At 38.7% G+C, this 15488-nt stretch overlaps 1 protein-coding gene across 2 annotated transcripts in view; it reads left to right on the top strand.

The window, feature by feature from the left end:
* The first annotated feature begins 4291 nt into the window (after positions 1-4291).
* nup214 (nucleoporin 214) overlaps positions 4292-15488 on the top strand; it is a 28093-nt gene continuing 16896 nt past the window's right edge. For both annotated transcript variants that reach the window (XM_080510426.1, XM_080510425.1), the window contains exons 1-15: positions 4292-4418; positions 5274-5469; positions 5571-5725; positions 6765-6963; positions 7058-7128; positions 7218-7281; positions 7603-7706; positions 8572-8678; positions 8785-8851; positions 9282-9405; positions 12749-12907; positions 13637-14093; positions 14182-14309; positions 14390-14469; positions 14996-15079. In XM_080510426.1, coding sequence (XP_080366552.1) covers positions 4377-4418; positions 5274-5469; positions 5571-5725; positions 6765-6963; positions 7058-7128; positions 7218-7281; positions 7603-7706; positions 8572-8678; positions 8785-8851; positions 9282-9405; positions 12749-12907; positions 13637-14093; positions 14182-14309; positions 14390-14469; positions 14996-15079 — 2037 coding nt within the window. In that variant the 5' untranslated portion in view covers positions 4292-4376. The remainder of the gene's footprint in view (positions 4419-5273; positions 5470-5570; positions 5726-6764; positions 6964-7057; positions 7129-7217; positions 7282-7602; positions 7707-8571; positions 8679-8784; positions 8852-9281; positions 9406-12748; positions 12908-13636; positions 14094-14181; positions 14310-14389; positions 14470-14995; positions 15080-15488) is intronic.

Here is a 15488-nt window from a genome sequence, read left to right as displayed (position 1 = left end):
GATGCACTGTTCTCGGTTTTCCTTGCATTTCTTGGTTTCTCAATTTGATATTTCTGATTGAATTGAAATTGCATCGAAAGCACATTTGATCCTAAGGGCAGACCATTGATTTAAATGAATGAAATTCAATTTAAAGCCACCAACATGATGGAAAGGTATTTCTGAAATGTTTGAACAGTATTTTTTCTTCTTCGGGTAAATAACAATGAGGTAGAAAGTACTTTTACCCTGATAAATTGGATCTGTTCATGTTTCAGTGCTGTGCTACGTCAAAGGTTGGTCCAGATCATTCTCTGTCTGTGCTTCATGTGTCTTGCTTCAGACTTTTTAGAGGAAGCTTTAAAGCTTTAAGAAGGCCCTGCACAAGAAACACAGGGTGATAATTGCACTAGGTAATAATGATAAAAATTACGTTTACAATGTCCTTTTTCTTTTTCTTTTCTTTTTATGAGATGCGATCTGCCATGAATGAAATAATGGGGCTGTAACTGAGGCTGAGTTGATGGATGAATGTAAACTGTAGCACTGCTTTGGCAAGTGACTGAATATAGTATATAGTATATGTATATGAATATAGTAACATGTTTTTTGTTTTGTTTTTTCAATTGAAAACTCTTTAACACGAGCTGTAATATCAAATGAATAAGACTGTGAGGCTGGGTGACGTTCAGAGTTTTTTTTCCCCATTGTTTTTTTTATTATTATTTTTGACTCATATGAGCAGGTCTTCCAATATAGTCAACAGTGGGAGGTGTTTTCCTACTGTGTGCCCAACTCAGTGAGGTTCAAGTACTTATATGATTCATTTTCATCTCACCAGTGATGCAAGTTTCCAATGTTTAAATGACAAGATTCAGCAAATTATATCTTTATATATCTTCTTTTTTGTTTTTTTAAGCTTCATTTGTTAGTAATAGAAAAACCGCTGTCTAGATTACTGACCACATATGGTGTTATCCAGTTGTTTCAAATATGGATATGTTAATATTTCTTGGAATTTATCCAGATTCCCATTTATTACTGAATATCACAAACAGCTTCAACTTTTACTATAATTTATTTGAACATGCCAGTAAATCAAACAACCAAATTAAATCAGTATATTTATAAATATTTTCTTCCTTTAAAAAAAAAAAAAAAACTTTTTTAAAATCTAAATTCACATTGAGTTGAATTGAATTTGTTGTTGAATCTGATTCGAATACGCATAAGATGGGAAAACAATGAGATACTCCACTGTAGTGTAAAAGGGGTGTGGAGCAGTGCCTTAGACTGTGAATGTGTGGGTGTGGATGTGTGCCGTCGCCTTATGTTCAGACAAGACTTAACGTGTATGGTCTTAGATTACAGCCACTGATAGTTGTTTTGCCTTCTTTGAAATCGTGACTCAAATTTATAAATTTGGCCTTGAGACTTAAATGTCAACCAATGTTCTCATGACTTTTATATTAATTGTGTCATTCTTTAATAACAATGTTTGCGACAACTCCAGCTCAATTAGTGATAATTAACAGATTGTTAGTACTTAATACATTCGCTATTGACAGTGTAGCCTGAAAAGCTAAATTGAGTCTGAAAAAAAAAGCAATTTATGACCTTTTGAATCGGGCCCTGGGTGGTGTCTTCTGTCATTGAACGTCACCATCAACCAGCTGGTTTACTTTTCTGCCTATCTGCAAAATATTGTCAGCCAACAATACGTAATTGTTCTTTTAGGTTGCTTCAATGTATTTTTTTTCTTGTGCAGGGTAAATTGAATGGTATTGCACTATCATTTGAGAAATTCTCAGAGAATGTCATGGCTAACTAACCCTTGGGGGCATGGGCTCTAGTTGAGGTGGCTCACAGAGAAAGTCATGTAAATTATATGTAATGATATGTTTTTGTTTTATATTCTTTCTTTTTTTTTTTTTTTTTGACTGGCACCTGTGTCTCATTGACATCAAAATCATTTATGTGAAGAATGACTCCAAAACAACCGGGATGGGAGCTTTGGTTTAAAAGGAGCTATTTTGGAAAACATTTTGTTGCAAATAAATTTTTACTTAGTTACTTCCGACATAGTGTTCTCTTCATCCCTATTTACTGTAAAATCGATGCACACTGCAGTTTTTTGCTACATTGAATGTTTTATTCTGAAAACAATACATTTATATGCAACAAGACGTAAAATGCATGCCATTCAGAAACACATCCTAATCCAATGAAACCTCTGATCTTAATGCACCGTGTATTATATGCTGATTAACTGTTGTCACTGTTAGCAAACAAAGACTGAAGAGTCTTCTGGTGAGCAGGGTTGCATTTCTACTACACACCCTGGCCTTTCATTGAATGTTTGCATAAAGTTTAATCTCTTCTAATAATGACAGCGAAGGAGTGGAGTACATCGACTAACTACCCAGTTGAGTGTGCATTTGAACCTGCAGCAGACTCAGAAAAAAAAATGCACTAAAAATTTCTATATGTGTCTATGTGTCCTTGAACATAATGCCAGCACTTTAGAACTACTTAGAAAAAGTCAACTGAAAGAGGGCAAACATCAAGATCTTAGGCGAACAAGGGGTAAATGCAACTTTTAAAGCCATGTGTTCAGAGCGCTGACAATCAGAATAGAGGGAGACCCAAAGTGCACTATGGGAGACGGGACATGATTTGCTGTGCTCTTGCTATTTGTCTTTCTCCAGCTTGCTTTGGTCTGTGCTCGCTTACTTTCCAGAGTGGAAGGACATGGTGACATTAACTCCAGCCTTCTTGGTGATAAGTGTGTGTCTTTGCAACAAGGACTGACTCATACCTTGGTGCTTTGTGAACAGAGCTGTCCCATGTTAACATGGACTGTATCTGTCGTGCTCTGATATGTATGGTCCTAAGTCTGTGCTCATTGGTGACCTCTTAATGGACAAAAATACAACCTATGACAGTGGATCTTACCATGCATCCTATACTTCGATCATGGTGATGTTCCTCACTCTAAACAGGGCCTGGACCAGGCAAACTGGGATAGGACAATTTCAGTGTTGATACTACTTTACGTTTTAATTGAAAAATGTTAAAATGTTTATGCGCCTTCTGACTCGAGCATCAATGCTATATACAACAGAAATGCAAGTTGCCACTTTTGATGTTGCATAAGAATCTACCTTTCATTCCCATCATGGTAATTGCCATCACCAGTTTTAAGTTGTGTAGTCAATGAGTTCCTGATTTCTTTACATGCAATACAGAAAAATTTGCTTTTTAATAAAAGTCCTTACTTCACCTTATATTGCCCTCGTTTTTGTATGTGTGTGTGTGGTTTTTTTTTTGTCTCTGTCTGTATTTATGACTCATAGCTACTTTTACAGATCTGTCTTGTAATGACCTTGAAGATGTGCTCCACAGAAGAATTCTATTTGGTAGTTTTTCCTTGTTTTGAAGAGAGAGCCCTGCAGCAATTGGGTGTGGAATTTAAATAGTCCAAGCACAAAGCTATGAAAAGAACATGTTCACATGAAGCATACAAGCAGATTTTTTCTGCCGTGTATACAAAAATCGATTCACTGAAACTTGTCATACAGTCTCACATAATGCAACTCTCTATTAATATTCTATCATCTATACTGTTTCAGCCAATTCAGAACTGTGGGCAGGTCAAGCTGATATCAGAGAAGGATGGGTAAAAGTGCGGTAAATCTTGAACAGGTTCCCAGTCCCTCACAAGGCAAAGAGAGACAATACACTAGCGCTCACCCTGAGCGAAATATAACCTCAGAAGTTAACCTCACGTGTTTGTTTTTAGCATGCGGGAGAAAACCAGAGTACCACGTGCACGCAGGGAGAACATGCAAACTCCACAAAGAGAGGTCTGACCTGGACTGTAAGCGCAGACCCTTTTTGCATTAAAACTCAATTTAGAATCAACGATCATGGGCCCACTCATTTCCAACAGTGCACATTTTGAGGCGAGGGCAGACACAATAATTAGAACAGAAACTTGAGGTTAAAAATTATGTTTATTATGGTATGGAGAGTAGAAATGTAATTGTGACGAACACCACTGTTAAATCATTGATATTAATGTTTTATTATCATAATTCTTTTAAAAAAAGAAGAAATTGATTGAAAGTGCTATTTTGGTTATGAATTAGTACACTTACGTTCTCAAATGTATGTTTTTGTGTTCTTAGTATAAACGTCTTCGTATCCCGGATGTTGTAACAGCACGTCTCATCTACAGCTCGAGCGCTCTGACGTCGATTTGTTGTCCTCCGTGCATTTCTGTAGCGTAGAATCGCGCGGCGTGTAAACAGTCGGTCTGATGTGGCAAAATAAAACTTTCTTCACGATACACTCTAGCAGGGCGTAAAAACCACAACGGTTGTTAATTTTTCACAATGAGCGACGATACGGACTCCCCTCCTGAGAGGGAAATGAAGGTAGGTCACGCTGAGCACAACTTCTGTTAGCATGTCGTTGCTAACGTATCAGCATGTCATTAATGGACGAGGCTAGCTTGTTAGCTTGCGTTTCATTTATGTTTTATTTGCTGTCAATTGTCAAACATCTAGCACCGTGGTATAGAGACCGGTATATTGCCGACAGCTGAAAACTGCGCACGATTGGAAAATATCACAAGGAAGTCTGTTATAGAAACTTCTCTTGTCGCTAGCTACTTATGCTATCTGTTAGCATGCCAATGTGCTCTTATGAGTTAGATACCTTCAACTTCTGTGTGTCAAAGCATTTCTCTATTTATACCAAAGTACGAAACATAACAATATTGTAAATGCCACAGAGGATTTGCTTTCAGGTTGATTTTGCTCCCGGTGTTTTTAACCCATAACTGGACTAACGTAACGGACAGCATTGTGCCAATGTGACCTCCCCCTAGTGTGCTCAACTTTATTTTAACTTAAAGTATTTACTTATTAGCTGAATCCCATGTTCACCACCTAATACTATACCGATAATTGAACACCCAATTGAACAGATGAAAACAGCCTTTAAGCGCCATTGCAGCCTTCATAATTCACAGTGTCACTGATTTTAGCGTTGTCATGTCGTGTTGTTTATAGTTTCAACAGACCATAAGTTATATTTGATTTGCAAAACATCACAAATTTACAAGACCTCCAACGCCCAGTGTCTACCTTGATACTGATCTGTTCATGCTTTGTGGGAGATCATTTTCAGTATTCACATATTTTGTTCAGTTTATGTGTATTTTCATTAAATTAACATCACGTTCAGACGGTTGAGATGAAACAAAACTCTTGTTTTTCTTGCTCCAGGACTTTCAGTTTCGTCAGATGAAGAAAACCAGAGTCTTTGAGCCAAGCGAAGAATTGCCCAAAGACAGGTCAAGTCTACTGACCATCTCAAACAAATTCGGGTTAACCTTTGTGGGGCTTGACAAGACATTCAAAGTCTACCTGACTAAAGACATTCTGGCTGCGGATAAGGCTGATGGAAACTCAAATCAAATAGGTAGTAAAGCCTTAAATTTGCATATGCATCCTTATATTTACAACATTGGTCTCTTAATTTCCATGAAGCTGCTTATCGTTTACTTTTCTATAATGTTCCAGTCACAGATCTACCGGCAGTGGCTGAGGTGACTGTAGACTTGGCTTTGCACCACTTGGCTCTGAGCTGTGATGAGCTCACTTTGTCAGTCTGTGGTATGTCTGAGGAATCGGCTTTGTCCCTCACCTTCTATGACGTCCGCACCTTCATGAACAAGGTAGGCACTGTGATCTGTCTACTTCTCCTTTCGCAGCATTAGACCAAGAACATTTGCCAGAGTTGTTGTTGCAAATATCAAGGAACACTTTAATATTTATTAACAGCTTTTGCTGTGTTATAGACAAATATGACAAAAGTATTTATACTTTATTACTTCTCCTAAGTAGATTTTTCTGGTATCTTCACTTTACCAAAGTGTTTGCTTTGTCTCCTTACATTTGAAATGCTTTTTCTATTTACCATCTTTTAACCGGCTCGTTACTTATTTTAACCTCTTATGAGGATGATTCAGCATTAAAGTGAAAGGAACAAAGCAGCTGATTGGTGATGACTTTCTATAATGAAGTTGTAGATGTTCAGTAGTCAAGTTATATCAGTGATAGTTAAATGTCAAGACTTCTTATTCTATTTTTAAAAGAGCATTTTTTTCCCCATGTTACATAGGTTATTAAATTTTTTTAATATATACATTTTTCATTTTATGGACTTCACTTATATAGTGGGGTTTTTTTTTCAACTATGTGATGTGTCTGTGAGTCAGTCAGGGGTTCAGTGTCTTGCTCAAGGACACTGATGGGAATTGAACCTGCAACATTTCGATTGGGAGATGACTGCTCTATCAACTGAGCCATGCTGCCCCATTTGAAAATAATTAAATTTTGAACTCAAAACTATGATTGTGGTTATATGTATTACATTTTGGGTTTGTTTTTTTTAATGCAAGGACATTTTAGAATTTGTACTTGCTCGTTTTACTGAACTGAGGAACTTTTCAGACTATTGCCAGCTCTGGCAGTGAAAGCAAAGATAAATCTATATTTCTAGAGTACGATTGTCATCCAATTATCAGATTACTGGCTGAACATTCCATAGAAACATTAAATATTGGTTGTGCTAAATCAGAGATCTTGTTTGACTGAACGCAACACTTTGTTCACTTGATTCAAATGACAAGCCGTCAACTGTGGTCGTGAATATTTCCTGTCCAAGCACTAGCGTACGTAATAAAAATGCATTGTTGTTCCTTGTTTTTCCAGTTGAGACCGCAGAAGTTACCGTTTGCGTCCCTGCAGCCTTCAGTCGCCCCTGGTACTTCAGTCCAGGACCTGAAGTGGAATCCCACTCAGGTGTCCATGTTAGCAGCCTGTCTGTCTGATGGCAGCATGATGATTTTGGACGTTACCGATGTTGCGAAAGTTCAGGCCGAGCTCCCTGCTTTAAGTGGCATCACCTGCAGTGAGTGACACAGTTGAAACAATTGTTTGAATCTTGTTGACCTGGAACTTTTTGTCATTCATGCACCTTTTTTTTTTTTTTTTTTGTCCCACAGTTTGCTGGAGCCCAAAAGGAAAGCAAGTGGCTGCAGGAAAAATGGATGCCACAGTCAGTCAGTACACACCAGTAAGTAACACTGCTTCATGGCTGTGAAAATTGGGACCCTCTGTTGCCTTTGAAATTGCCAGCCGCTGATTTTCTGCTCTGTTTCAAAGGCGCTAGAGGAAAAGAAGGTTATTCAGTGCCCACACTTCTACACCACCGATGAACCTGTCAAAGGTGAGACGGTCATCCTCGGGATGATCGATTCGTCTTCGTCTCGACTGCGATTCATCTGCCTTCATGTCTCACTATCCCCTGCCTCCTCTAATGTTGCACCACCCATTTTTCTTGTCCTCCTTCACTACATCCTTGAATCTTTCTTTCTCCTCCTGATTCATTTCTGAGATTCTTTGTATCATCTTTTATTTATTTTTAAATTTTGTCCTCTCTGGCCACGCCCAATGTAGATTTCAGCCTATTCATTGCCATTAATTGAGGCTTATTTTGATGAATTGATCATATCTTAGGCTAATATCTGTTTTCTGTTGTCCATCTCAGCTCTGGATGTTCTGTGGCTGAGGACTTTCGTGTTTGCTGTGGTATATGCTGCTGCAGATGGGTCTCTTGAGACCCCTCCAGAGGTCGTATTGATCTCTCTCCCTGTGAGTTTTGCCAAACATCTATAATCCACATATTTCAACTAATCGCATATGGATTTTTGTCAAGCTATACATCGAAAGTCTTCACGACTGAAGCAACGAAGTGAAGAATCAAATGCAGCTGTCAGTGCTCTGTCAGGATTCTAACCATACGTTTATAGTCTGAAGCAAAACTTGCTTTATTCTCTTACCTTTTTCAAAATGCTGTTAAATAACAGTTTGTTACAGCAAAAGGTTCATATCCAAGTCTGGGCCTGGATCAAAAAGTCATTTTCTAGTTTAAAGAGGTGAAATCCAATACGAACAGTCAGGCCTGTTTTTAGAATCGTGGGGCAGTTTGATGAATAGAGTATTTTCAGCAGTCCCAGGTCTTGTTGAAAGAATCTGTATCTACCCTTTAAAGGAGCCAATTGTGCTTTATGGGGTACTGCTTGCTAAAGGTCTGACAAAATGAAGGTGTATTTAAAAGGGTTTAATGAGATAAAGAGGTAAAGTTTAGGAGAAGTCATATGGATCTGTTTAAATGATTTGAGGTCAGGTGTTCATTGCTTTTTTTTTTCTTTAAAAGCATGGTTAAGGGTTAAGCTGCAAAATCCAAGTGACTGCTTGTATCAAGCTCACTTCACTTGCATATTCTACAGGAGGTTTCATGATGAATCAGTTTGTTCATACAGTTTTAAAATCAATCAATGTGAGTTGCAGTTTTTACTCCCCGTAAGCAATTGATTTAAATGGGAAAGGATCTCCCTTAATAGGTAGAAAAGTATGCCTGTGACGAACCTGCTAATTCCTGTCCATAGTGGTATGTGTTTATTGCTGTGAAATATAAAATAGCTGGAAGTTTATATTTTGCATTTTGCCTTTGCAGAAAAAGGATGAGAAAGTGGACACAAAGTATCTCAACTTTGGCGACAGTGTGTATGGAAGCTGCACTGAGCGACAGCATCACTACTTTCTCAGTCATGTGGAGGACTGGTAAGAACAGTCATCATTCTTGCGGCCTGTTACCTACTTGATGTCATTAACATTCTGAATTTGTTAAATTGATGTAAACCATTGTCCGGTGTGTTATTTCTTCTAGGGACCTTGTGTTTGCAGCATCAGCAGCATCTATTGAGGTCAGCGTCATTGCCAGACAGGATGACAAGGTAATCCATCAAATGTTGTTTTTGAATGTTTCCATGAAAATAGTTGAATGCATTTACTTTACATGTTACTACTACTTTGTTTGCAGGTGGACAAAAAGTCACCAATACTAGCACAAACTTGTAAATTGTTTTTCATTTAAAACACCTTTTACAGATTATTTAGGTCAGAAAAGCAGGTCTGATATAGAAATGTGAGACCTAGAAACATCTCAGTACTTTGCTGGATGTCCTTTGAATATCATCTAATGCTCTATATTGTCCTCATGGGTACGGTTCTTCACCGCAAATACAGCTGCACCAACACAGACCCACATTTCATAGACAATATAAAAAGAGACCTGCTTGCAGATGTGCTGAAGTTTCGGCATATTATAAAACGGTAAATCTCAGCGCTACTTGTATTGACCGTGCTGATTGTTGCCCCCTTCAGATGTGGGAACTTTGGATTTTGGAGGATGCAAGTCGAGCTGAGCTTCCAGTGACTGAGACAAATGAAGACACTTTGCCCCTTGGCTTAGCTATAGACTACACCAGCCAGCAGGAAATCCACATCAGTAAGTGAATTTGGCTTTCGGTGTACCAGCTCTCTTTTTCCGTCTCAGCAGAAGTTAATTTCCCGTCAGCGAAGCCAGAAGAAGATGGCTGTCACTTATACACCAACTTTTAGAGCTCCGTAAAGTCCACTATAGCACTTTCCAACAGAGATGCTTCCCTATACAAGATTTTTATTTTTGGGAAAGATTGTCTGACTGTGTCGTGTAGCTTTTCATCAAATCCATGGTCTTTTCAATCATACTTGTACTAAAGGGGGGGAAAAAAATCCTACATCTGTTGAAAGTTGTTTAGTTGATGATTTGAGATTTAAGGAAATTTCAAATAACTAGGCTTCGGTGTTTGTGGAGTTTTTTTTTCCTTCTTCTTAGCCCAAAGCTTTTTTTTTTTTTTAACTATTTTAATATGAAATTCTGCAAAGTTGCACAGAGAGACAGACTTGAAATAGTGTCATGTAAACACTGCTATTTGATCGGTTCAAAATCACAATTGGATTGGATGAGGGGGTCTATCCATGTATATGATCTGATCAGAATCCATGTTAACAACCCACTGGATTGGTTCCCCACCATTGTAGCTGTTTGTAGAAATCTGTCCCATAATGTCACATTTCCTTTAGTAACCTCCTTTCTACACGTTGACTGAAGTGATATTGCCTCAAGGGCTTTGGCAAGAACCTTTATTGTGTTAAACCGGTGGATAATCCTTAAACACGATCGAGATTCCTCAGCACGTCACTCATTTTAAAGTAAACTTTAAAACACACAGGAATGTTAAAGAACTGATGAGAAAGTTGAAGTTTTCTTGGAAAGAGAACTCGAGTGTTTGCTCGACGACGTGTACAGCTGTAAAATCCAAATAAATCCAAGATTCCTCGCTTCAGGAAAAAGAAAATCTGAATAAATCTTTTTTTATCGTGATTTCTTCACCCCCACAATGATTTATTTGTTTTCAACAAATTACAAACATCCTGAACAATACAAAGAGACAATTAAAACTCCACTGAACAATGGTAGAAATGGCTAATGGGGATAAAATATTGAATATAGACAAAACAACAACACAAGAAAGCAACAGATGAATGAAACTATCTTGGCAAATATGAAAAATAGTGAAACTAATAATTTTATTGTGGTCAGTGGGTATTGCTCCTTTTCGCAGAGAATATGTTAGACAGAACTTTATTGAAAACTTTGCTGGGGGGGAACTGAAGGATATTAAGCGTATAAGTAAAAAGATATGAAAATAATAGCTGGTGATTGTTGGTTGATGTCCTGAAATCATTAAGTCAGGTGTAATTTATCTTAATTTTAGATGTGACTTGACAGTAACACAAGCTGGAAGAGGTTAGCAGAATCGTTGTATTTAAGTCCAGTGAAAGTCCATGGATATCAACGAATGGAGTGGTAGACCCCGTTAGCTTGTGTGTCGTCATTGTAAAAATGTGTAGTGATGTTCTCTTGTCCCAGTATCAAGCTCCACAGGCATCTGGCAGAAGGTACCTCCTCCACCCCCCCCCAGACTTGAATTGATTTCAATTCTTGTTTCATTCAAGCAAGGTTTAATTCTATAGTCTTTAGTGTCTCTTGTGCTGCTTTTCTTCCTCTTTGTTTCTGCCTCAGACATGGTTTCTGTTGAGCACTCCTCACATATGAGATAAAACTCCAATCCATCAAGTCTCTTTGTGCATACGGCATCCACTGCAGTGCTGTATAGCAGCGTGTGTAAAGAATAGTGATCAGCTCCCGGCTCAGTACACTGTTTTATCTTAAGCGGCCCAGCCTGCCAGACATTCACGTAGAGCTGCTGATGCTGTCTAGTCACATCTCCCTCCTTTTACTCCTCCAAACTCCCTCCACATCAAGAAGAAAACCTGCAATTGGAGCAACATTATGACATGATTGTACTCTGATCAAAAACCTTGATCCAGAGTGAGACATTAGGTTGGAGAAGCACAAGGAGACTAACAAGAGCGATATCTGTGAAGGGGAGAGAAAAAAATGCACTCATTAAAATGGCTCAGGCAAGCTAGAGGACCATAACAAACAACAAAGCCCAGACAATCCTGTTGCTGAATGCTGATGAGGTTTGCCGTGTGCCTTTCCCGTCTGTTCCCTCTTTCTTTCACCCCCCCATTTCCTTGCTTTTCCAATAGCTCTCAAACTTTAGTTTTCCTAACTGAAAAACATAACATGCTGTATTGTTTTGTGTTTGTAGAACTGAGATCATAGAACACATGAGCTGTTCAGCATTGTTTGTCTCAGTTTGATTGTATGTTGTGTATATACACGCACTGTATATGTTTATGCATGTCAGCTATTGATATTAACTGTACTAACATGCCTTTGCAATGTTGAACGCATCCAAGGTGTATTGAGGAAATAGAGATGAAAGATTCAGGATAATTTAGATTTACTCAGACAGTCGTGATATTTGTCCTCACAGAAATTGTTAACTGCAAAGTTTTAACTTGGAAGTTGCAGCAGTTTTAGATGAGGCATAAATGTTGGAATAACAAAGAGGACAAAGTGTCCACTGTGCCTTTTCTGGTGTTTCCAGAATGACTAGTATTATCTCTGACTAATGCATCTTTAATTTAGTCGTGAGTGCTCCATTTCATCGTTTTAACCACAGTTTAGTCTTGCAATATTTTTTTTTACTTCTAGCCCACATAAATGACAAGAATTTGAAAGTGCAGTAAAGTGGGCGTGAGGAGTGGGAAGGGTTTGAGGGTTTGGCATGAAGAGGAAGGCATTTTGTTGGGGTTTTTTTGTTTTTTTTTAAACACCATATCAGGCATCCTCGGCAGTTTATCTCCTTATTTGTACAGAAACCTGGATACTTATTTTAACCACTGGAGGGCAGAAAAAGGCAAGGTCAGTGAGGCGTATAGCGCTTCAACATGCAGACTTTGTGCTCAGTTGTTCTTATATCTTTCACCTTTTAAGTGTCAAAACAACATTTTGTCATCATTAACGGAGCATGCTCGGTGTGCACATGAAATGTTCTCTTTATCTCTGATGTGTCAGTTGAAAGCACAGATCTGAGCTCAATGCAAAATAAATGTCCTTCAAACGCTCGTTATTGTCTTCTGTAAATGTAACCTGATCATTTTTAACAAGCACTTAATAGATGTTTCACAAAGCCTTCTAATACACAATGCACACTTTAAAGAGGAAAATGGAAAAATAATTTTGAAATGTGGTTGAACTGCAATGAAGTAAAAAAAAAAAACAAAAAACATGTTTTGCAGGTAAAACTTTTAACTGCAAGATATCGGATTCCATCAGGCAGAGTTTGATCCTGTCTTGTTTTTTTGTTGTTGTTTTTTTCACCTTTGCAAAGCTGATGAGAAGACCCTGCCCCCAGCACCCACAATGCTGATGCTGTCCACTGAGGGATTGCTCTGCCCCTTCGCACTACTCAACCTCAATCCTGGGGTGAAACAACTCGTGGCACCTCCGGCCACACTCCCCTTGGAGGGAGAGAGACTGCCCAAACCAGGTGAGAAAGTAAAATGGATGCATTTTTAACAAGATGTTTGAGAAGATCACACATTGATTCATAGTTATCCGCTCCAAAGTTCTATTTTCTAAAGTGATGATTGATTGATTGATTGATTGATTGCAAGCTGTTGTCAGAGCTTCAGAAACGTGCAGCAGCTGGATAAACTTGGGGGTTAGGGGAATACACTTTACCAGCATAACCTTTTCATTGTCAATAATATATTTTCTCAATAATAAAAATTAAGAAGTAGCAGCTTGACTTTATTAAAAGGCACATCTTTGAATAGTAATAAATCTACAGTATAACAGTAACAGAAACCCAAATATACTGACCAGATACTCATTTTAAAGTGTCGAAAAAATAAGAGTAGAGACCGTTTTTATTCCCTATTGAGCCCAACAGTCAATAATAACAATAATTTGTGAATTTAAAAAAAAAAATGCTGGTATTCAACCAAATCTTACTCTGTAGTTTAAGAAGAGTAATGTGCAGTATGAGACTTGAATACCCTTTGATCAGCCTTACTCATGCTTTATTTGGACTATTTGGACTTTTCTTTTCTATTTCAGTTAAAGCAATGATAATCAATAATCTGCTTGTGTTAGGAGCAGTACCATCTTCAAAAAAAAATATGTTGGTGATGACAGCCCCAAACTCGAGTGTCAACATGTTAAAAAAGTGAATATTTCTGATCAAAGTGTTTTTTTGGGGGTTTTTTGTCCACAGGTTCTGTGACAACTCAGCCACCCAAAATTGCTGCTTCCCTTCCAGCAGCTTTCCCGAACCTCAGCTTTACTTCAGCAGCTGCCTCCAGTTCTCCAGCTCTTTCTGCCCCTTCCTCGACTGCCCCATTCAGCCTTGGTCCTCCGGCTCCTGCGTCGTCATCCTCCTCCTCATCAAGCTTCAGTTTTTCCCTTCCGGCTAGCTCCTCCACCTCAGCGCCCTCGGCTTTTTCCCTGAGTGCATCTACACCTTTTGGTTCAGGACCCTCGAGCTTCTCTTTTGCCTCCAAACCTCCCTCCGAGACTCCATCTGCACCTTCAGCATTTTCTTTCAACACCATTCCCATCAAGCCGCCAGCAGTGGTAGCGCCAGCTCCTGCTGCGGCTCCTTCGCCGGTTCCAGCTCCTCAGAGCCTCGCTGCTCCCTCTCCGCCGACAGTCAAAGTGAATCTCAATGAATGGTACCGATCCACCTAATTTTATTGCTTTTAGCTGAAGTGTTTGTATATATATTTTATGTGTCAACTAATCTAGTATGCCATTTCCAAGGTTTTCAGCTGTGGAGCCTCCCGCTCCTGCTTTCTCCTTCAGTCAGTCGCTGCCTAAAACAGCTGTTCCCAGCTCCAGTGGTCTGACTGCTCCTGCCGTTTCCACACCTAAGCAACCAGCAGCTTTAGGTTAGATACACAGTTTATGAAAAGATGCGTCTGTACGAGTGATTTTATGGTAACAATTCTGATTATTGACTGTTTTTCAGCTCCAGTTCAGTGCAACACACCACTCACTGCAATCCAGAAACCTGCTCCCGCTGCCCAGGCTCGTACCCAACCTCCACAGGTCCTGTCAGTTTACTGAGGAAAAGAGCTTGTCTTTTCTGAATTGGCTTCACATTTTTTTGTATAAATGTGTTTAATACTGTTCCTTCAAATGTCTACAAAAGAGTTGGTGTGTCTGATAAATGCAATGTTTTCTGCAAACAATTTAATCATGGCGATGCCAAAATGACTCGACAGCTGTCGGCACGGAGGCAAAGGGATGATTAGTAACTGTTAGCTCATTACTCAGCAGTGAGGAGTTAATTTATGATTACTAAATGTCTGTTACATGAAGAGCAACATGGGGATTTCTGAGAGAGTACAATTGCTATCTTTAACTGTAAATGAAAATGAACAAACTACAAATGAACTAACAAGAAAACAGATAACTCTTATGGATTTGGAACTGTTGATGAATAAAACTGGACTGAATACTTACGGATTGTTTTAAAAATTTTTACTTTTGATGTGTTACCAGTGAACTGCGAGGTATTTGTGACACTTGTCTGAAAAAGGTTTTCACGATATCTTTTCACCTTTTGTTGCAGGCGGCAGTTAGTGTGAAGACCCTGGAGAAGCAGCTTCAGCAGAAGAAAGACTTTGATCCCATTATGGCTGGTATATTGGAAGAGGTGAGACATAGCATCCAGACACTATTGGAGTGTCATGTAGTAAATAACAGTTTTAATTGGTGAACTTGATGGAGAACGTGAGATCTTTGTGGCCCAGAAGCTCCGAGCCTAAACTGAGCATAATTTAGGCTGAAGGCAATAGGTGAAGATTGGCTCATTACTAAAACAACGTTGATTGCAAAACAATTAACAGCTAGTCTTTCGGCAATGACTGAGTCATGCTCCATATACATGGCTTGAACTTGATCAGAATACTGTTTGATGGTATAAACGTATTTGAATTTAGCTGTTTGGTTTTAGCACATTTTCTATGAACATCACCCATATAGTTTTTGTTAAACCAAAGAAATAACACATGCTCTTTCCTTTTTTTTATATATATGGCTTACATACTAAGGTGTGATGTGTG

The sequence above is a fragment of the Blennius ocellaris genome (genome assembly GCF_963422515.1).
Source record: "Blennius ocellaris genome assembly, chromosome: 15".
NCBI classification, from domain to species: Eukaryota; Metazoa; Chordata; class Actinopteri; order Blenniiformes; family Blenniidae; genus Blennius; species Blennius ocellaris.
The sequence above is the reverse complement of the archived record's forward strand: the minus strand, read 5'-3'. Positions and strand labels throughout refer to the sequence as shown.